This window comes from Anopheles marshallii, chromosome 3, assembly GCF_943734725.1.
Source record: "Anopheles marshallii chromosome 3, idAnoMarsDA_429_01, whole genome shotgun sequence".
Lineage (NCBI taxonomy): Eukaryota > Metazoa > Arthropoda > Insecta > Diptera > Culicidae > Anopheles > Anopheles marshallii.
This window is the reverse complement of record NC_071327.1, coordinates 34,930,903-34,953,020: the sequence shown is the minus strand read 5'-3', so window position 1 is coordinate 34,953,020 and position 22,118 is coordinate 34,930,903. Positions and strand designations below refer to the sequence as shown.

The window sequence follows — 22,118 nt, the reverse complement described above, 5'->3', positions numbered from 1 at the left end:
GTTGTCCAGCTCAGTGCCACTACGCAGCTCGCCTCACATTAATGGATATGCGAACAGTGCGAAAAGTGTAACATGTTGTGCGTGGTACAGAACACGATCGCTGCTTAATAGTTTCGTCGTCGACGTTGATGTTGTCGTTGATTGATGAAGCGATAAAAAGTCGGTTGCATACTGTGCGGGAAAGGTTGTTCACTTTTGTAGTTTAGGACGGATCGCGTGGTTGCTCTTAGTAGAGCGATTACTTATTAGATGTAATGATAAACGCATGAAATGCAACTCGTTAGGGTAGACCATATTAACGAGTAAATTGATTGGATTAAAGAGTTCAATGGCAATTTTTTGTACTACCCATTAATATAACTAATTTTGCGTAGATGTCATCGTAGATAGCGTTAGTTGAAATTATATATTTCACCAATTTTACAGCACTATTAACATCCATAATACACCTACACCGATGGATAGCATAAGTTCAACTAAAAAAGTTGCTAAGAGTTTCCCCTGCAATTGAATAACCTCGCCTACGTTGCTGCACTACTCCGATTTTTGTGCAACGCCATTTGTGCAATTATTTTCGCTTTCTTTCACGCGCGGCTTTCGGGTGCGTATTATGACACAAATTTCTTTGTCGATGTTTGTGATGCGTGCAGCTTAGAGTGTGCCGTTGTTTGGCAGTTGAATAGTTAAAAGTTTGTTGCAAACAATCGCTACCGAAAATGGTCGCAAAGAGGAAAGTACTGAGAAAAGTTATCGGCTTTTGCTAATCTAGTTGCGTAATTGAGACTGGATTATTGTTGGTGAAAACGAGTAAAATGGAAAGAGAAATTTAACAATGCAAATCGAACAAAATGGAATCATTACGGAGGAACTATTTGCTGAATAACTTTACAAAATCTACAAAATTATGAAATGTGGTCATAGTTTTATTAGGAATATTAGAATTAGAATTTTGCGTTGGCATTTATAAAGATATATTTTAAAGCTTAATACAGTAGCAACAGTTCATAAACTGACGGAGAAATTTATTAAAATACTGTATCATCACAACCATAACAACAAGCAAATAGCAGTAGTAACACAATTTACAATATTTTGATCAATGTTGTTACACAGAATATACAAAACTTCCACCAACTAATTATAGTGCCGATTATTTGGGAAATTACAAAATACATGTGAAATGTACATCCGGCGAACCATTTCAAACATTCACCTAGTGAAATCAAGCATCGCTGAACACACCTCACTCAAATGGAAACCATCAATGACGTCCTTAATTGGATGCTGCACCGACAGCGTGAAACGGACACTTTGAATGGAGCTCATAGCAGATTGGTGGTAATTTTTGAGTGCATTTTTAACCTCTACGTTGCTCTGGCTGAGGAACGCCATGGCCAACGCCTTTTCCCTCCAAAATTGAGCAGTTGCAGACTGACTCCGAAAACACAGAACAAATATAGATGAACGTGCGAATCGCTTTGTCTCCGTTCTATTTTTTAGGTGATGCTTTGTTCGCTGGTCGCTGGAACGAATTATGTATCGGATCTGCACCTGCATCTGACTACCATCGATCCCACCTTGATTGTAGCTTTGTTTGGCGTGCTGTAAATTAGTCTCCGTATCGAGGTAAAGGTAAAAAAATAAGTATCCTGCTCTAGGGAAAGGTGGTTCCGTTTCATTTCGATCAACCGCTATCTAGCGGGCGGGATTGAGTGATTTCATCCACTCAAGGTCAGCGGCGGCGTTCGTTGCCCGTGCACCTGATCGCGACTGTAAAAATCAGACGCTTCGATACACACCGAAGTGAGAGAACGCTTTGGCTTTGTTTCACCAATTATCAACGGCCCCGGGCACCGTATACCGTTCTTAATGATCGTAAAGCTGAACCCGTAACCATCGCGGGAGACATTTTTGGCGTAAGGTGCGGGAAACATAAAAATCTCGATCATCGAACATCTGTGTCGCAGACGTTATACTATCTCCACAGATCGGTCATAATTTAACTGCATTGCTCGTAAAACTTGAGAGTGTATCTCATCGAGACCAATTTTATCCCCACCAATTTGCAATCCACAATCCACCAACTCCACATTTCACTACGCGTTGGATCAATAGTAAAATAAACTTTGGTTTAAAATAATCTCCTTGATAGTAAGTTCGTGCGATGTCCTTCATGATACTGTTATGCATTCATTAATTTTAATTGCACCCGCCTTGTCCTATTGGCACGCTCCAGTAGGTGAGAGGAACGATCGGGAAAAGAGTTCGACCCACAGGAATCGCTCGCTCACTGAAATGATGTCAAAAAATGGAACACGTGTGCCTTGGCCAGGGCACAAAATTATCCTTCGCTCACGATTCGCCGTTATCATCGCTGTCCATGCTGATGGTCCGTTTCGGTGTTGCGAGCCTTCTCGCTTACGGCTAACCACACGCCTCAGTGACTGTTTCGGGGCTTTGACACACGGTTAATGGAACTAGTTTTTGAATGTAGGGTGATTTCGATTTTTTGGCACCATAATTTGGCGCACCGTATTAAAGCGAGAGTTCTCACGAAGGACACTTTCCATTTCGGATTCTTGGCTGCTTGGCTCCAAGGGGGCTTTTCGTCTTTCCGATGCAAGGGCGCTTGATTTGGTAAGACAGACGTGCTGATATTGAACTTCGCATCACTTCACGATATGTACTATTTTAGTATGGTATTACATAATGGAAAAATAAGAACAAAATGTCAATTACGGACAAACCTCTAAAAATGGTTTATGAATTTCATAATCCAGGCCCTTCAGAACGATTTCAATATTGTTGATTAAAATGCTTTTTTCATCAAATGAACGCCAGACAACACATCTCAGCCCAAAATTCTCTACAAACATTCACCCGTCTCAATCGACCTGAATTTCGAACCACAGCACAACGCTCAGTAGGTTCGTCGCTTATTTTCTTCTCTTTAAACGCAGTCGTTTGTTTTGCGGGTATCGTTTCAGCATTACCCAACACGATGGAGGAATTCATTCCACCGAATCCGTAAATCGAACGTCGATCCGCTCGATTGATGTGCGGCAACCGGCCTTCCCTCGAGGGGGTTTTCGCCATCGGATTCAACCATCTCGCGCCCCGCGGAAAATCGACCGATTGTCTGCATTCGGCAAAGCGGCCGACGTGACCGATAGACCGACCGTACGACCGGCTGCCGGTGACCGAGATCGACCGAGTGAAGCTCGGCATCGACTGATTACGTGTGAACTTGGGGATTTGTGGCAACGACCCGGGGGCCATTGAGGGCGATAAAATAGAGGGCATCCGCATGCTGCTCCACCGTACCGTGGGTGTGTCGTTCGCACCCGAAGGCTCGTACCTTTATAATGGTGGGTTTACCACCCGGGAACTGTGTTAGATTTTGATCAAATTTCAACAAGGAATGCATTTTGAGAGGTTTGTTTTTTTTTTCGTCAAAATTAATCGACACGAAAGGCATTCCAATCAACACTCGAAAGGGCTGCAAGCTACGGTGCATGAGCCACTTTCGCTTTCAAGGTTGCCGCCCGTGCGCCGAACTCGTGATCAACAAAACAAGTTTCTCTCTCGATTATGACTGTAGGAAGATGGTTCAACGTTAGCGAATGCGATAAATGCATGCAGTGTATCTTCATCTCCAATCGCCGTGATGCCATCCAAAACAGTGCCGAGAAATGAGTGCTACAAGTCAATGTTCAAAACATATTGTTTTTGTCAGCACACTTTTAATCGTTGATATCAATGCATTTTTCATCTTTCTACGCCTGGATGGATGTCCCATGTTTCGACGCACTGGGTTAATGGTCAGAAGGCATCTGCTTTGCTGCTTATGACGACCTACTGACCGTGCCCCGTGAAGAAATAATGTATTCAAATTGCTATATTTCTATGCACATCTTGCCGGCATGTTTTGAAGATCTAGGACATTACGGAAGCGGTACAGCGGTCTATGGACAAACGTGTAGTCCAGCTTCTGGTGCCTTTTAAACATAATAAACGATAAATTAAATGACATCTCTTGCGACATTTGCGAAAAAAAGTCTTGCCTATGCCAACATAGAACATAGAATTGGAATGTCCCTTCTTTTCTGATTTCTGCCTTTCCTTGCCATCCATTCAAATTCAAACGCACATTGAGATGATGCAGTTGAGTAACCTTTCAGGCGACATTTGAGCGTCGATCAAATAAGTATCGTGATTGTCTGATCGAGAACAACTTCTGTTGTTCGCTGAGAGGGGACATAAGCGAGTAAATACTTTTAAAGTACAACACAACTTGGATAACATATGGAAAAGCCAAGGATTTTTGTCCATCTCTTCGTCCATCTACTTCTCGTACAAACATCTTTTGTGTCGGCCTTTTCTAAGACCGTTCCGAAAAAATTACCAATAGAGCAGGCATGCGATGATGGTCAGCGGCGCTAAACTATTCTCATTGTCATTCTTTTCGCTTATGATTTTGACTAACGTACAATGTTTGTTTGTGCAGTTATCATTTTTCTTGATGTAAGTGTGTACAAAGGATGCTCAATAGTGCTCAATAATTGAGATAAATGCATCAATGATGATGCTACGCAATATAATTAATTTAGTAGGTTCATAACACTGTACCAGTGTTTATAAGTCGTCACAACCCAAAGAAAAAACATAAGTACTCATGTGGAATGCATGTATGCATGTCGAGAACATGGTTGGAACAAATTGACCAAGACCGATGACGCCATACTGGATAAGTTTGATTGAATCGTGGTTTGATTGAAAAGAGAATGTGTGACAAATGCACTACAAAAGTCTATGAAAATCAATTCCACGCAGTGTGCAACAAAACTGTTATCTCTCGAATGGCAAAGCATTGGCGATAAATGGAATTTCGATCACTGTGGTCCCCTTCCTTCTAAGGACTGTTTAGCAGGTTAGGTGATCGACAAACTAGGAAAGATAGAGTAAGAGATAGAAAAAATATCTGTGAGAGTTATCAAACGCTTCGATGTTGATTCGAACAACTGTGTCTTATTCGCAACGCGCGAACACATTGCACGAGATATTGATTCCAGCGACAAATGGCGAAGTGATAAATCGATTAGTTTTCTCAACCAAGTGTCCCCCGGGTGGATGGAAAATTCATAAGCCCAACCGTACATGGCTACTGCCGCTAGCGTACAACACACATTTACACACACATACACACACACTGGCCATCAACATCCTCAGCAGGTTGCAGAAGCCCATCACAAATCAATTGGGTACATTCGGCTCTTTTGCAGAATGTGAGCGATGGTGGCACATGCTGCCCGCGGAGACTTCCCATATGATCAGCACCCGATCGCGCTCCGATTGCATAACGACGTGTTTGCAATTTCCAGCTTTTGTCCCAAAGTCGGTAGAACACGCTGGGTGTTGCTGAACCGGGAGCGCGCGCTGGGGAACCTCGGCGTGACCCAATGGCGCGTGTTGCCGATTGAACCAGTTTGAAGTCCGTGCCTTGATTAACAGACGGTTTCCTGCTACAAACCGCTAAGATGGGTACGAGCTGGGGGCTCGTTCGCCACCAACATGCTTGCTACGTCTGAAAGACTACACGCCTAAAAACGACCACCGCTGCCATTGGATTCGCTTCGAAACGGGACGGATCTGACCGGTTCGTACATTCTGATTTGTAGGTTGAAAAATGGAGCAAATGGTAGTAAAGGTCTCTATGGTACAGGTGCCGCCGGGTTACCAACATTTGACAAGCATTAATCATAGATTCAACTCGCAGGGACCTGCCAATTTTCACTCTCCGCTCTGCGAAACCACACCTGCCACAACTTTTCGCCATCGATCTTGGAGGTCGCTCGAAATAGGAGAAAAAGAAGGAAAAAAACAGAACAAGAAAACATCCCAGCAAATCGTTACACATTTAATGGCAGCGACCCGGGGTGGCAACATGGTGGCCGATGGTAAGCATTTGCTGCTTGCCATCATGTTTGCTACCAGTCGCGGCACCTGGGACGTAATCTGTTGCGAGATCTCTCTTGCCGGTGATTGTGCGATCCACTCGGTGCGATCAGATTTCGATACTCACGTCAGATTTATGTGACCGAAACGGGATTACTGCAAAACATTCAATGATCTAGGCCTTTGCTATGCTTTTCGGACATTTGTTTCACGTTCTTTGCAATGCCGCCCAGGCCCAAGACTTGCGCCAGAAACCTGCGACCATCAAGGGTCGCTTCCATAAATAATGCCACAGCAAAGATTGATGCCCATTGAGTTGCAAGGTGCAAGGTGCCTTTCCGGTCATTGGAACGTTCATGATTGGGTCGGTTTTGCCTTTCTTTGTAGCGCTAGAACTACAAAGCTTTCGCCAACTGCTCCACGACGTCACGGCACAATCAATAGCATTTACCACGTTGTTGATAATCAACAACTGTTGCATTGCCGGTAACAAATCGTGTAGACAATAAATCTGAGTTGGCAATGCACGGGGATAGTGTTTTGAACTGGGACTGCATGATTGCCTGAAATGAAACTCACTTTCGCCCGATCCATGCAAAATGGTGATAAATGTACAGGCGAGGTAGTAAATTGTCTATCGTATTCTCAGCTGTTTTGTGTGGAATTCAAAGAAAGTGCCTTTTAATATAGTTTAACTTACACCCAACAGTGTTGCATAACCGTAAGTAGCATCGTATCACTTTTCCGTATGGGAGTCTGTAGTAGAATTAAGCTGTTTGCTTCCTTCATTTGCCAAGTTACATTGGATAGGCAGAGTGGTTATAAACGCAACGAGATGACGAACTTTCGACCCCAACGTCAGTGCCTCATTAGTTATTGTTTATAAGTGACGACTTGGGTCGTAGTATAGGGAAACTAGTGCTGAGAAGTCATTATTGTCGTTAACCTGAGTCGATGTACGTCGTTGCAGATGATGATCAAATCTAAATGAGTTGGATCTACTCTGTCGTTCGTCGGCATGCTGTTGATCATGCTGTGTTACACCATCAAAGCCACATCGTAAAATCACGTTGTTATGTATCTAAGGATGAAGATCACAGCTCACATAGACCCACATAACGTTTAAATGGATGTGAAGGAAAACGTAATGAGAATGTTACAAATGTTATAACATGGAATTGCGAAATAGTTCGACTTATTGTAAGTACATCACAATCTATGCGTTAATCATATCGTAGCCTAAGGGTGTTTGATTAACCTTTCTGTCGTTTTTCGCTAAAGAGCTGCAAACAAACAAAAAGGTCGCGCCATTTTAGGGACCTAGCCGGTGCAAAGTGTCAGCAAAACATAACGATCCATCAGGTGTATACGCTACTGATCGTATGAAAATCCGCTCTATGCCATGCCCATACAAGGAACCCCATTGTCAATGTCACCGTCGGTTCCTGCCATTAACGAAATATATCTTTCTAATAGACAACAAATCGTTTAGACGACAACAATCGGCATGCAAAACGGTCCGGCAAACACCGTGCCCGCTCTCTCTCCCGTCGACCAATTGCAGAACTTGGCCAGTTCCGCTGCGTTCGAACCGGGATCGTTTCGCCGTGATTTATGCAGCGACCTTGATAGACCCACGGGTGCTTGGTTCTGGTGAACACAATCAACCAGTTTGTAAAGACTGTGTAGTGACGCGAGTTTGTTTGCATACGTGCGTGTGCCATGGGTGTAAGGTACCGGAGTGCACATTAATTCATGATTGGGATTATCGTTAGAACCACCCGTCCAACGAGCACTCGGGAGGTCGTGCGAGTTAATGCGACTTGTACTCAATCTTTTGCAGGTTCTCAACAATTGGGACTGTCCAACGAAACCGACGGTTGTCCCGCGATGACCTTAATCCTGTATTTCATTCCACCAGGTTCTGTATTTCAGGCATGTACCGCGTTAGATGTCCTCATCAGATCTCGCTCGAGCTCCGTTGGTTCCCAGGAACTTCTAGGTCTGATTCATGGTTGTAGCTTGCGAGCTCGTCAATCATGGCCTACGAGCATTGGAACGATTTGAGTGATGGCTTGACGTACGAAGGGTCTGAGGAGCATCATCATCATCATCTCCTCATTATCTTGGCACGATTGCGTGAAACCACGTACCGCCCGCATCTTCTTCCTTAGCTGTCGCTTTACACACCAAAGTTAACACTTCGCATACAGCGATAAGTGCAAAGCGTACCCTTCATAGATATATCGCACCAAAGGAAGTCATCAAGATGAACTTCGTTTTTAGAGATTAACGAAATGAGCATCGAGCACCGTAGAATGTACCGTACACCATCAACAGCAGTTTGTTTTAGAACACAGACGGCAATGTGTCAAGGGGATTATTACGAGGTGTGCTCATCGATTAATGCTCGCAGCAATCAAAGTGTGGCCGCGCTTCCTTTCATTGTATTTTGGGTAAAGGAAGTTACGATCTAGGCGAAAATATGATTCCAATAGAAACCCCCCCCCCCCCCCCCCCCGAAACAGCGCACAGTGAATCACAGCTGCGCAATTGCACAAAACAATTGACGCCGTAGCTTCCTGCCACTTGGGCAACTTTGGCGAAACGTTGCACGGAAATGGGGTAAGATTGTAAGCGCCCTGTGGGCTTCAGCAGCCATCTAACGAGCAGCTATCCGTTCTATTGGTTTATCTGGCCTCATCTTCCGGATCTCGCCGCTGCGAGGCGCTTGATTGTAACGCTTTGATGCCACCGTGATCGTTTCGATGGATTTCTGTGCTGTGCTCCTTCCGTTTGTGTTGCATCCGAAAGTAAACGAACCTTAAGCCAGACTGTAAGCCGATCATTAGCGATCTAATCGTGCATCCCACTCGTGAATCACGGATTTCGCTCGTGGAAGTGAATTGTTCCATTTAATGGGTAAACTGTTGATTGCCCGCAGCTTCACGGTCTTCTGTCTCGATTTCTTTTTTTGATTTCTTCTGTTTATCTAGTTTTGTTTTTCGTGACGGATCCTTGCAATGCAAAATGATATGCAATAATACCAAATCCAGTTTTGCAGTAAATTACAGATCATAGCTCATTTACACTGAGTTTGTATGATTTTTTGAATCCTTTCAGCATCAAATAACCATAATGTTATAATATAAAAATATTTAATCCGCTCAAAAGTTTGCGATTCTCCAATTATTTACTAACCGAATATATTCTGTTATGTATTTTTAATTGCCAATGTGAATTATTATATTTGCACAATGCATCTTTCGCTGCAGTCTCGTTGCAGATCATCGCTGAATGTTTCAATTTCTCTATCTCTTCTTGCTTTGCTGTTTGCTTGGCCTACAAATGAAGCAATAAAAACATTGCTTCGGCCTTAAAAACCCGTCGCGTACTGAAATAATTACATCGAGCTTTTGCATATAGCTCCATTTCCCGCAATTGCAGCTATAATGGAGCTTTAAAGTTTTGATAAAAGCCAGTGGGCCTTTTGGACCTCAATATTTGTTAACCCTATCGTATTTTATTATTTCATCACTCCTTTCGTTGGTGATTGGGCTTTTTTCGGAAAAGATTCCACATTTAATCTTCAACCTAACTACAGCGTTTCCTACAGCGCAACTCCGATTCTTCAACATATAGGGTCTTTATGAAGGAGTTTATGTTTTGGATTGTGTGAGAAGAAATATGGTTATACATCAGGCATTTGCATTTTTCCCATTTGGATGATAATTAAATGCACTAAACAGGTTTCTCAACGAAAATCATTGCTAATTGTAATTTAAGAATCAATCATAGGATAGCGTTGGTATGCGAAACCTATCATCCATTCCGTCTCATTCACAGGAATCTGGATTGAATGTATGCCTTGTCATGTACCATTAACAGTTCCAGAGCTAAATGTGAAATTAAATGAATTCACTATTATCAATAGCTTCGGCGATACCAAATTCACCTGACACCATTCGTACGGATGTACGATTATTCGCCAAAACTTCGAAAAGACATACAAAACCCATACCGATACAAGGTGATCGATTTTTCGGATCGAATGCTTCTTTTCTATGGTGCGAATATTTCAAACAAACACATTCACACTTCCACCCAAAAACATAACATACTCCGGAGACTCTTTACGTTTCTCGGCAGACGCTCCGTTGTAGTGGGGCATCTAGTCAAACATATTCGTTCGAGCATGGTCGTTGACCACTACCACGGTGCGATCGAACGCAAAGTTCATGGTTTGTTTTTCCACCCCACGGCGTTCTGCTTGTGTTCCATGGTTTCTGCACCGGCCCCATTGCTGGCCACGATCAACATCAGCTGTATTAGATTAACATTTGAAATGCAAAAAAAGTTGAAAAAACCGGCTGGCATCGATAAAAAAACGTTGAATGATCCAACTCATGGATTCATCCATTTCTAGCTTTAAGGCTCATCGCCATCTCCAATGCGTACACGAAATGTGACCCGTACATGTGATCACTAACACCAAAACCAAGCGACAACATTTGGTGCGGTTTGTAAGATTTCTTTGGCATTGAGATAGGTTGCTTAATGTGGTAGGTAAATACAGTTAGTTCGTTTTTACATACTCTTTAAATTAATCAATCGTAATTAAAATTTTATTTATGTTGTAACTCTTTGGTTTCCATAAGTAATTAGAACCTTTTTCAGCAATCCTCTACAATTAATTGTTGTACTGAGATGATTATTTTCTCTTGATATGTTTTCTGCTTTCTGCTTTCTTTACATTTTCAAGCAGTTGTTCCTAAACGCTTAATGAATATTTTGAGAGCCACATGACTTAAAGTATCTTTTAAACTCATAAATTTCTGGGAATCAACTCACAAATCCAATATTGTGTGGTGGCGTTTGTGAAATTGATTTTCATTGTTTTACAGCTCCTCAGTAAAAAAAGACTCGGAAACATAAAGTTCAAACCTCCCACGACATGATGTGCAAATTTGGCGATAATAGCTTCACGGTTCGTTCGATGCATCCATTCCAAGCGTCCAAGTTCACCGAATCGGAAAATTCCGATTGAATTTCGATCGCAGACACTATCCCCATACCGACAGTGTAGGAGAAGTAGCTGTGAGTTGTTTCGAAGCGAAAATGGTGATAGAATCGGATGAGAAAGAGTTTTAACATTCGTTCAAACCCGTTCCACGCTCCGATGGCTTTATTTTATTTGGGCAATAAGAATGACGCAGCTGCCCAGCGCTGGGGCAGTGTGCGCGGTGGGTCGCTACAATTAGAAGCTTTAAGTTATAGGCCGATCTGGATTTCATTCTTTGCCTGACGCGTTCTTTGGATGTATAGGGGATTTTACGATGAGCGTCATTTTTTTCCCATACCGTAACCATCACCCAATTGGCGTGTGGCTCATTTACATTCCGCTCAAGACATTTGGTCAAGCGAATCAAGCACAGCGTGATTTCCGATTGATCCAATACCATCAAAGTGCTTAAAAACAAACAAGCTTCCCAGGTGATGATGATCTGCTTAGAAAGAAAAACGGAAGAAACTGCCGGTTCGATAGGTCAAGGTTAGAGTAGTGGGTAGATAAGAAGAGTTTTTACGTGTTTACGTATTAAAGACGTAGTAAACAGTGTATTACGTAGTATAAAGAGCTCAGGTAGGGAAGAAAAACATATTAACGGGAACGTTGAGGATAAGCGAACTCTTGCAATCATCGAAAGAACAGTTGATAATGAAATGTAAAAAGAAGAACAATATAACCCGCTCGAAAGTGAAAGGAAGCGTTACAAACTAATGGAGCTATAGCTAGATCTTACTTCGTCCTTGAACACATCCGAGCACATGCATTAAGCAGTTGAGAAGGATTTACAAACATGTTGCCCCGTGTGATCTCCAGGAGGGATTATTGCAGGATGTTCTGAAAGGCGAATTGAAAGTAACACTTGGCTTCTTGTCCAATGTGCGATTTTTGGAAGAAACTGGATCACCTCGAATGAAGTAGTGACAACCAAAAGCATTAACCACGATTATACAATTATCCACCCAGCAACCGCACACCGTATGGATGGAGAATGTTTTCGGAAGTTCTAGAAACATGATCCAGCTCCGGTGACCCCAACGATCAGCATGAGGCAACGTGGAAGAACATGCTGTACCGGGTAAATCGACCTGGAAACAGAGTAGGCGGTGCCGACGGCATTCATTACTACATGTGTACCGTGTAACGACACATGCGACCAGCGACGGTGACGACAAGGACGCCTAGTTTCCACCCGAGCACCGGTAACCTTCGCGAAGGGGCACCGTTCTGATACAATCGAATCCGTCCGGATGAAAGCCGGCTCGAAAGGGGTTCGACAGTGTGTTTGTTCTGCATGTTGGGCTGCCCCTTAGATACTTTGGCGTGGAGATTTATTATGCGCTTCGCATATTGGGAGCGGATGTCTGATGAGAACTGAGCAACTGCAGCGAATGGAAAGTCATTCAGGTCATTTCACTCTATTATTTAATAAAATGTAGCTGATGTGAAAGATGCGAAAATTGTATCAATAGTATATTTAGAATAAAGAAAATATTACACAACATCCATATTGGTTTTGTGAAAAGCAAAAAGAACACGATACAACGCAAAACCCACAAAACAAAATTCCAAATAGCTTCGTTCATCTCTGCATCGCGAACTTCAACCTATGAATTTTCTTTTCGCTGCTTTATTTTTCTGCGCCATACTCAAAACCCATCCTATTCCAAGGAACTCAAACATCTTGCGATAAGTAGCATCGGTCTATAAGGCTTTTGGAGCCATGTACAATTTGATGAGAGTTCATCAAATATCAAACGTTGCTCTTTCTTCTGGTGAATGTTTTTATGTTGTGCATAAAAAAACACTCCCAAGACGGAATCGTTCGTGATACTGATCGTGATGCCGGCCGATGATGACGGTGATGGTGATCTTGATGAATGATGATGATGTATAGGATTTCGATTTAACAAATAAAAAACAACTAAGAAACACGTATTGACAATTTTTAGCGATCATCTTTTCTAGTTGCAAAAATAATTTTAGTAATGAAATAACCCCAGATGGTAGTATAACATGATGTTGTTGTTTTCAATGCGCACGAGAAGAAGAAGATCAATGTGTGTAAGAGAAATATTAAACCGGGCTCAACGAACAGGAGGGAGCCATGGCAGTAGATTTATCATTTGCCAAAAGCCCAAATAGAGCGTGTGATGTCAAGTTGTTGCTTGGTGCTTAGCAAGTTTGGAGAAATGTTTATGCGTTCACGCAATAGCTAACCATTGGGCTCCCTCCGAACTACCAACTGGACGGAGCGCAGCACGCGTGGCTCGAACACTCGCTCCCATACATTAAAAAAAAATTGCTTCGATGGAGGCACAAACGGTCGGAATCGATGGAGATTGTCAACGGGTTTGTTGATCGCTATCGTATCGTTTCATGATCGTAAAGCCCGTTTCATGATAGGCAACCGCTTTTGGGAAACCGTCCGTTTGTTTTTATCAAGCAGGTTTCGTTACCATATCTGTGTACGGTGGCATCGTGAGCTCCCAAGCGCAAACGCTTCGAGTGGTTTGGGTAAAGTGCCACCAGGAAGAAAGTGCCATAATCATGTACCGCTGGCTATGCGCGTGAGTGATTGATTTCGATTTCCAGATTTGAGCTTATATTGATTTGAGTGTTGAAAAAATGACCCCGACGAATGTGGAGAAATGGCAATTTAAAACTACCACAAGTGTACCAAATCTTGAGATTCCACGAATTATTTTTAAAAGGATGGCATTACATTGAAATGAATTTCTTGAAAGTTTATGGTAAATAGAGCTACGGCCGTGGGAATAAAGAACGTAGCCAGAAAGAAAACAGAAGACTTCAACGAGTGTTAAGCGATGACACTTATTGCACGATTGCGTACAGCCGTGCCTCTAGCTTTTTCTGCATATCTACGTCTGTCAGACGAAAGGTCATTGGATTTCGCTAACTAAGCGAAAATGGAACAAAAAAAATAACGTCACTGACAAATTTCAACTTTGCAACAATTCCTAAATGCCTCCTAAATCACCGCAACCTGTTTTGGCCGCATGCCACCAGGCCGGAGGTCAAAATCAACTATGAGCGGTGTGTGTGTGTTTTTTTTTATTCCCATCAGTATACCACGAGTGGCTATATCTCCCTTATGCGTGCCACAAATTTGCACCGCATATGTGTGTATGTAAATGTGTTTTATTTTTTATCTGACTTCTCCATTTTGTGGGTTTTGCGCGACCGTTTTCTGCAATTAATTAATTTGGCAAAAAGACAAACGCACGTTGTTTGCATGTGTGTGTTTTACTTTTTTGGTGGTTGAATAGTATCCCTGCTGCCTCTTAACCCCGAGCCAGGAACTGCGCAAAGGACTTAGGTAAGTGTCATTAATTTGAGTGATGGCGAAATAAGCTAGGCACACGGCGGTTTACCGTACGCACGCAGTGGACTGCACCGAACGTGGAACGTGGCGTCCGGTATTTTACCTTTCATTGATTTTTTTCTTGCCTTTACTCCATCCCCTTTGACAAGTTTCTCTAGTCGAGCTGAAGAAGCGACAGCAACCTGCTGCGCTGACCGATTAAAGCACCAGTCCTCCCCGAGATGGCAGCAAACCTGTTAAGCGCCGCATAGCTACCGGCAAAAGCGACGAAAATGCTGTGATCTATCGAGCAAGAGATGGTTTTTTGCCGATTCGCATATGGTGGTGGTATCCAATCGATTCGTCGTCTGATATGACGACTCTCGGTAGGATTAACTTTGACCTATGGAAACAAATTTGAAGATGATCGGCCAAACACACAGCCACACACGCCGTACCCATGCGCATTCCTCTCGCGTTTCCTCTGCGGGTTGGGGTGTCGGTGTCCGTGCTTTGTGTGCCTTTATCGGCGATCCAATACATTTAGCACCTGGGCTCTTGTCAAGTGTAATTAAAAGTAATTTGCACTGCATGGATAAACTCGCGTACACTTGCATTCCACCACATTTTCTTGCACTGTGCAGTGCAATCAAAAGGATTCCGAAATTAAACGTAAATAGTAACTTGTTTTTGGCGGCCCGGTGGCATGATGGTATTGACGCCGCTCTTCACACGAACGGACCGGACCAAAATCCCATCCTGACTAATCTCCCGTGCGTAGGACTGACTATCCAGTATCCAGTAGTAGGATAAATAAAGTCACAGAAAGCCACGAATGACAGGCCTAGACCTCTTGAGGTAGTTGTTGCCGATAAAGAAAAGAAGTATCTTGTTTAATGTTAAGTGCGGTAAACTGCAAAATCCCAAAATACTTCATAATGGAACTTTATGTCCTAATGTATGAGGCAAATTGAAATTCTACAATTATTACATTCTATAATTCTATTCATTCTATATTCTATAATTATTAACAACAAAATAGAAGAGACAAAATTTCAGGTGTGTAATCTGCAAAGGATCCTAATATTAGATTTCAGAATAATTAATTTGGGTTTACGATTCATTCAGCATCATGAATTGGAATATGTGAAAACATTTTTTTGGAGCAAAACTTAAAACAAACCTGCGTCAATAATTTATTAGTAGTAATACCTTGATTAAACTGACATTTTATACTAAAACTGTTAAACCAACAGTAGTGTTTTATCATTCGCATAGAACCCTCCTCCAAACAACTCTATTTAAGTTTTCCATTTAATAATAATTTCATGGTGAACTCACAAAAAAGAAACACTGAACACAATATCCTATTAAGAATTAATTCATTCTCATGTTTCGGCTTTTTGTTTTGCCATTTAAAATCTCAATCACTACCATGATTGGCATTATTATCTTCAAACACCCGCCAGTCTTAATATATTAACAAAACAATACTGATTAGTGCTGGCCTTTTTGAATAGAATAGCGATGCTTTCAAGGTGACTCTGAACCGGGAGACTACCATTCAGGCACAACATTGCGGAAATTCCAACACAAAAAAACTTATCACACATTCGTCACAGTGAGAGATTAGGTCGCAGAATGGACGAAAAATGTTCACTTCATAATTCGCATCTTATGCGTATCGTTCGTTTTGGAATGAATTCAAAACGAAAAAAACCAAAACTATACACATGAAGTTTGTTACTTTGAACCTACCTTGTTCTGTAGTTACCCCGGCTTTGAGCTGCCTGGGAAGAAGTAGCGGCACTGCTGGTCAGATTTCTCGAGGTCGAACCACGCGTCGTGGTGGTATTGTTCTGTGCGGACAGCTGGCTGGCACTGGTGCGGGGCAACCTTGGTGATGGGTTGCTGGAACGGCCACGGGATGCCTGTGGCTGAGGCCCTCCGGTCGTAGTTCCGGCGGCTAGGGCGGCGGCTAAATACAGCAGCAGCAGCAGCGCCAGACAACAGTAACTGGCCCTCCGAAAGGCCATCTCGGCTGTTGGAGATCTCTCAGGGAAATTGGGTTCGCAAACCAGCGGCGGAACAGAAGCACCAACCGAAACACTATTCCTCCGGAACCACGAGTTCACTAGCACGGGTTCACTCCGACAGGTGCGTGGGTTTGCCTTAGTTCACACACGATCTCGAAAACTACGGTCAATGCAAACGCTGATAGGAATTTTTTGTGTCGCTGATATTTTTACTTCGAATTTTCACCACTGAAACCAATTGGCCAGACAGCGCGAATGGGCGAATCATTACAATTACATTACATTGTTTTCATTTTTAATTAGAACAAAAAAGCTAATAAGCGGTGCTGTGCTTGAAGCGCCACTTTCCGACTCGTACTGCAGACCATGAATTGGATCCTTGTAGAATTTTGTGTTAAATGTCTCTCTCTCTCTCTCAGCTCCATTGCCACTCCAATCCACGGGTAACAAACAATTTAATTACCAGCGCACCGTTATTTGGGTGTGGTTCATCATTTTCCCGCCAATGTCCAATGTCACCGGATGTGCGTAAATCATCATCATCATTAGTGCGGGAAAAAAAACACAGAAAGCTACCGTTACCATCAGCCGATTAATATATTCTCACCTCACATTTTGCACTTTGGAATTGGGGGGTGAAATTAGACTTTTCCGTCGGACCACACGGTGGGTTTTATTGTGCTGTGGAGTGCTTTTGTTTTCATCTCTGTCACTCTGTCCAGCTGTATACGTCAATATGGTGGAAGCGATCCTTGACGATCGACGATGAGTGCCATAGAGTGATCTGGTTAATGGCTTTGATGGTGGTACAAATTCTACCACCCATCCTTAACAGCCCCGATCGTGCCCCTTGTAAATCTCGACCGACGTCATCTTTTCGCTCATCCACCCGGTTCAACTCGAGTCAATCAAAGAATCCAATAAAACCAGCGCGAAATTGACACCCTGTATACCTTTTTCTATTTTCGTTTTTTTTCTCTTACTCCCAGTACTGCCAACACGTGGTTCGTTGCTGGTTTCAGGGTCTATGTTTGAAGGAGCAGCAATTTAGCTCTCGGCGGCCAATCATCCGAATCAATAGGGTACGGAACGGTGGAAGGGAAAGCATACCAGACGAGGATGTCCGTGAAACCATCGCAGGCCTACCTTTGAGAAGGGAAAACATTACTTTGCCAGTGGCGGTGAAATTGGAGCAAACATTTATTACTGTACATTCACAGTGCACACACGGAATGCGACTCGCTGCATTCACTAATGGTTGCAGCCCTGAACTAAGGCATTTGTTGGTATGTTTGGAAGCTCGTGTACAACACACCTGTATGCAAGCGTGCCTGTAGCAGGTGTAAACTTCGGAGTAATGATATTTCGATTAACATGTTCTATTGCATCAATTTATCTGCTCCATTATTCATTCATATTTTTATCTTTCTTTATTGTTCATTTAATCTTGTTAGAGATTTCCGAACTTGATAGTTTTGTAATAAATGAAACTATTTCAATTTGTTTAAAAGTCTTCCCCAGAATCCACCATTTCACAACCGATATATGCACCGATTACATCAGCACCGAAAGAAACATTGTAGACGGTCAACGTCCTTGCCATTAACGGGGGTCCTGAAACACTTTGCGATGTTTCCTGTTGGCACTTTGCTTAAATTAATCACAACATGGAGATGTAGCTGCAGTTCGATAAATATTTACAACCGATGTGATGATTGATGATGAACGATGAGATGATGATGTTGTCGAAGTTGTTTCTCTACCTTTTCCAACAGATATACAAAACGAACAGCTTCTTCCGGTGCTGTTATAAACGGTACCTAGGGTGGATTGGATGGGTTTCGGGTTCGGAATATTTAGAGCACAAAGTTGTTTTTTGTCAAATAATCGGTCCTGTAGAACCCATACGATAAGACATAAATAATGGCTCGAATAGCCTGTTGGAATAGCGAATGGATATGTAATGTAACAAATTACAACCTGATATCTTCATCAACAACACGATACATTTGACCACGTTCTTGTACAACTCTCTCTGCGTTTCTTTGTTAAAGGTTGACTTCTTCGAAAGCCTACTTACGCTAAAGTATTGCCATTGCGCCTATGTTTAAATTTACATTTCACATCTTACTTCTGATTCTGTCTCTTCATGTTGCTCATTTTTTACTCCACCCTTACTTATATCTGTCTTTCTTTATCTTCCAAAAAAAGCTCACGCCCTGAAAGGTCACTGTCAATACACGAGCGTATGATTTACGGCGTAACGCTTCCGTTAACTCACTGCCCTTGAGGTACGGAGTCACCGGGGTCTGACTCCAAAAGGTGTCCAATCAGCCGCAATCGGTATCGACACAGGTGAAGCTGTGCGGCAATCAAAAGCAGCCTGTAAGTGCCTTTCAAATGACAAAAGCTACAGGAGAATACAACGGAACACGATATTAAAGTGCACCATTGTATTAAATAATCAAATATGGAGCAGTCTAGCAGGAAGTTCGAACATGAACAAAATCAACATAATTTTATAACGTCCTAAACAGGTCAGGAGCACCAAATGCAATCATTTCTTAGGATAACAGCAGTCTTTTGCACAAATGGCAATGTCGTAAACCTGGGGCAAACGCGTATCTCAGTCAGCAGCCACCTGCATTGTGCTTGAGTCCAAACGCATACGCAACGATCACAGCGTCTTGTTTGCAGCACAGGGCTGTTTTGAAACGTAGTGGTGTGTGTATTTTTTCTACTCTTTCGTTTTAAAAATGTCAGCTGGCTTTAAAGGGAGCTTGCGCGTAATCTCGACATATCACAACAACTGTGCGCGCTGACATTCTCACTCGTATCGCTCGTACCCCGTCGGCGCTGGAGTGCGTACCAGCATCACTGTAGCTCACTCACGCGCACACACTACGCGCGTTGGCTGTATCGGTTGGTGACGGTGACATTGACAGCTTTGACCATAAATATCAGTGCGTCAATAAATCGTTGAAGCCGTTTTGGCTCAGCGGTTTCGCTCCAGCGCAAACCACAGACCTGAGCTATAGGAGACTCCACTTTAGCTAGGGATTGGGGGATCGATCCCAGAGCTACACGCGTTTGGCAGCATTTAAGTTATTCTTGTACAATTGCCCCAGATCAGTAAAGAATGGTTGCAGATAATGTTTGACTTGACATAGGCTGCAATAACTTTTATCAAGAACAACTTTTAGACGCTTTCTGGATCACTGGGCACCAAGTTACACACTTAACTTTAGACACTCGCCAGGCACTTATTTTCGTTTTTTAAGAAAGATTCTTTCAATTTTCTCAACTTTATCAATCTCTATTTAGCGCAAATAGTATTACAGCGATTTAGAAGTAAAATGAAGACTCAGATAACGGAACAGCACCTCCTAAAAGAGAGGGAACTAATTATATTGTATCTATTCCACCACTAATTTCGGAGATGTGCGTGGGAGTTGCTTCCGGAATTGGAGATCTCTATATCGTCTCTCTAAAACGTCACCAAACTCAATATCTGTGCGGCGAGTGCTGCCGGTGCCGTTTAAATAGCACACCAGGCTTCCCGAACCCGGGTCTGCGAAATAGCCTGGGAATGAAAAGTGGTTCAAAACACACACTTGAACGGTTGCCGTAGAAGTCCCGTAATAACGTGTCATAATAACAGCCGCGTACCGTTGCGAGTTGCGACCGGGGGCTCTCCGCAGGGCGGTTGTGTTTTCGTTTCAAAGCGTCCACAGAGAAGAAAACCACGGCTCTACCGGCGGCACTTTCTATTTTCCTTTGCGATTGTCGTCTGTCTGTCCCGCGTGATCACGCACGGCCGGTGACCCTGCACTTCCACCACACGAGCTCCCCCGGTCTCGGTGCTCGCCCCTTTTGCAGCACACCACGGTTGACAACTGGCCTGTCCAAAACGCACGCGCTCCCGTGGAAAAAAAGTCGCATCTCTCGCACGAACACAAACGGATGGAGTGAAAAATAAACAAACCTCCTAAACATTATCATCATTATCGACGATCGATCGATCGCCGGCATGGGACGGTACGGCATCAAAACTGGAAGTTGGCAAAAAAGCACACAAATATCAACACGCGCGCACACACAGGTGCACAAACACGCATACGAATGCGCTCTGGAATACAGAAGGAGCTATGCGCGCCTGGTTGAAATAATCGGAAATCCTGCCCCGAACGGCTTGCGAAACAGCTTTTAAGGAAAAGCAATGTGTCGCCTGTTTGGAACAAGCCGAAACGGGAGGCAAAAAGGTAAGATAAATCACCGTTGGCAGCCTTAGTGTAAAGAAATCACTTTTGATGCTAGTCGCGAGTGTAGGAAAGCTTCATCGAGAAGACAAACGCAAATATCGTCAAGGCTGAGATTGCATGCGGACGTGGAATTTGATAACGATTTTTAATTTACTATTGCCGAGTGGCGAATGGATGACTGGTATGGAATGAAAATAGCTCCAGCAATGCCATCATGCTGTAAGACTGTTATTTAATTGGTTCCATTTATGTTGAATGTATCTGTCGTAATGATTCGATTGCCATTCGTCGTTGCCATTGAGCTTTTCATCTATGTTTCAGTACACAATGTCACTTTCGAGTTTTCCTTTTAAAACACTACCGAACTCGTGTCACTCGAGCAAGCACTGTAGATAAATTTACCACCATAATACCGCAAACCATACAAAAAACGGATGAAATATTCTTGAATAACCAATGTACGCTTTCAACGAAACACTTGTACACACAGCTTTGAAAAATGCTTTTTGTTTTCTTGTTAAATCACACGCTGAATCACGTAATCCATGTTTAAAGTTGTGGTTTGTTTTAATAGCTTCGACGTGTTTTGATACGGAACACACTGAGATATTACCCAGAACAACTACGGTACGATTTATTCAAGCAACCGATCAAATACAAGCCTTAACTTCATAATACCTTGTCGAATCACTGCAGGAATTTTATTTAACACGCTACAGGCAAATGGATCGTTTTGTTCTCAAATTGTACAATCAATACGCGAAAAGTATTTTACGCGACGGACACTACGCGCAAAACAGGACACGGAACAACAGTGCGACCGTTTCGAACCGTAGTTCAACAATTTCTGCGCGAACGTCTTTGCCCCTGTTTGCGACCATTCGGTGCGTCGGCGGCCCACCCCACCTCATGCCATCAGACACCGCCGTCGGGAGCATGGTTGCAGTGCAAATTATGCTCCCCAAGTGCCACACGCTTGGCGCTCTCGCGTTTGTACAATTTTGCTCGCTTCGGATAGCATATCTCACCATATGCGGGCGATTCAGCCCCAACTGCTGGTCGATTCGCTCTCACTTTCGTTTCGTGTGCTCTCGTGTCACGATCTCGTGCCATCTCAGCATCCACCACGATCGATTGATCGCACTTCGCAGCCTCTCGCCACGAGAGAAAAGCTCAGTTTTAACTGAAAAAGCTCCTGCGTGAAGTGAGCGTGAAGGAGATTGCGAGCGGATTTGTTTTTCGTCGCAATGTCTGGTGTGTCAAATGGATCGCTAAAGATTTAATGCTGCACATATGACTGAATGATATTTTTTTCTTTTAACATTGAAACACTAGAAAGCTTCTCGAAATCGCTATACAGAAGAATAAAAACTTCCCAGGTTTACAGACCTTTAAAGATGCCTGAACCTTCAAAAAATCATTAATCCTCAAAGGTTTCTGAATTCTCATAGACTGATTGATGCTCAAAGGATTCC

The 22,118-nt window shown here is 43.0% G+C and overlaps 1 protein-coding gene across 1 annotated transcript in view; it reads right to left on the bottom strand.

Annotated features, from left to right (window-relative positions):
- The window catches only part of LOC128711400 (serine-rich adhesin for platelets), a 74,760-nt gene extending 58,379 nt beyond the window's left edge, over nt 1–16,381 (bottom strand). The window contains exon 1 of the mRNA XM_053806270.1: nt 16,104–16,381. Coding sequence (XP_053662245.1) covers nt 16,104–16,381 — 278 coding nt within the window. The remainder of the gene's footprint in view (nt 1–16,103) is intronic.
- Between the last annotated feature and the right edge of the window lie 5,737 nt (nt 16,382–22,118).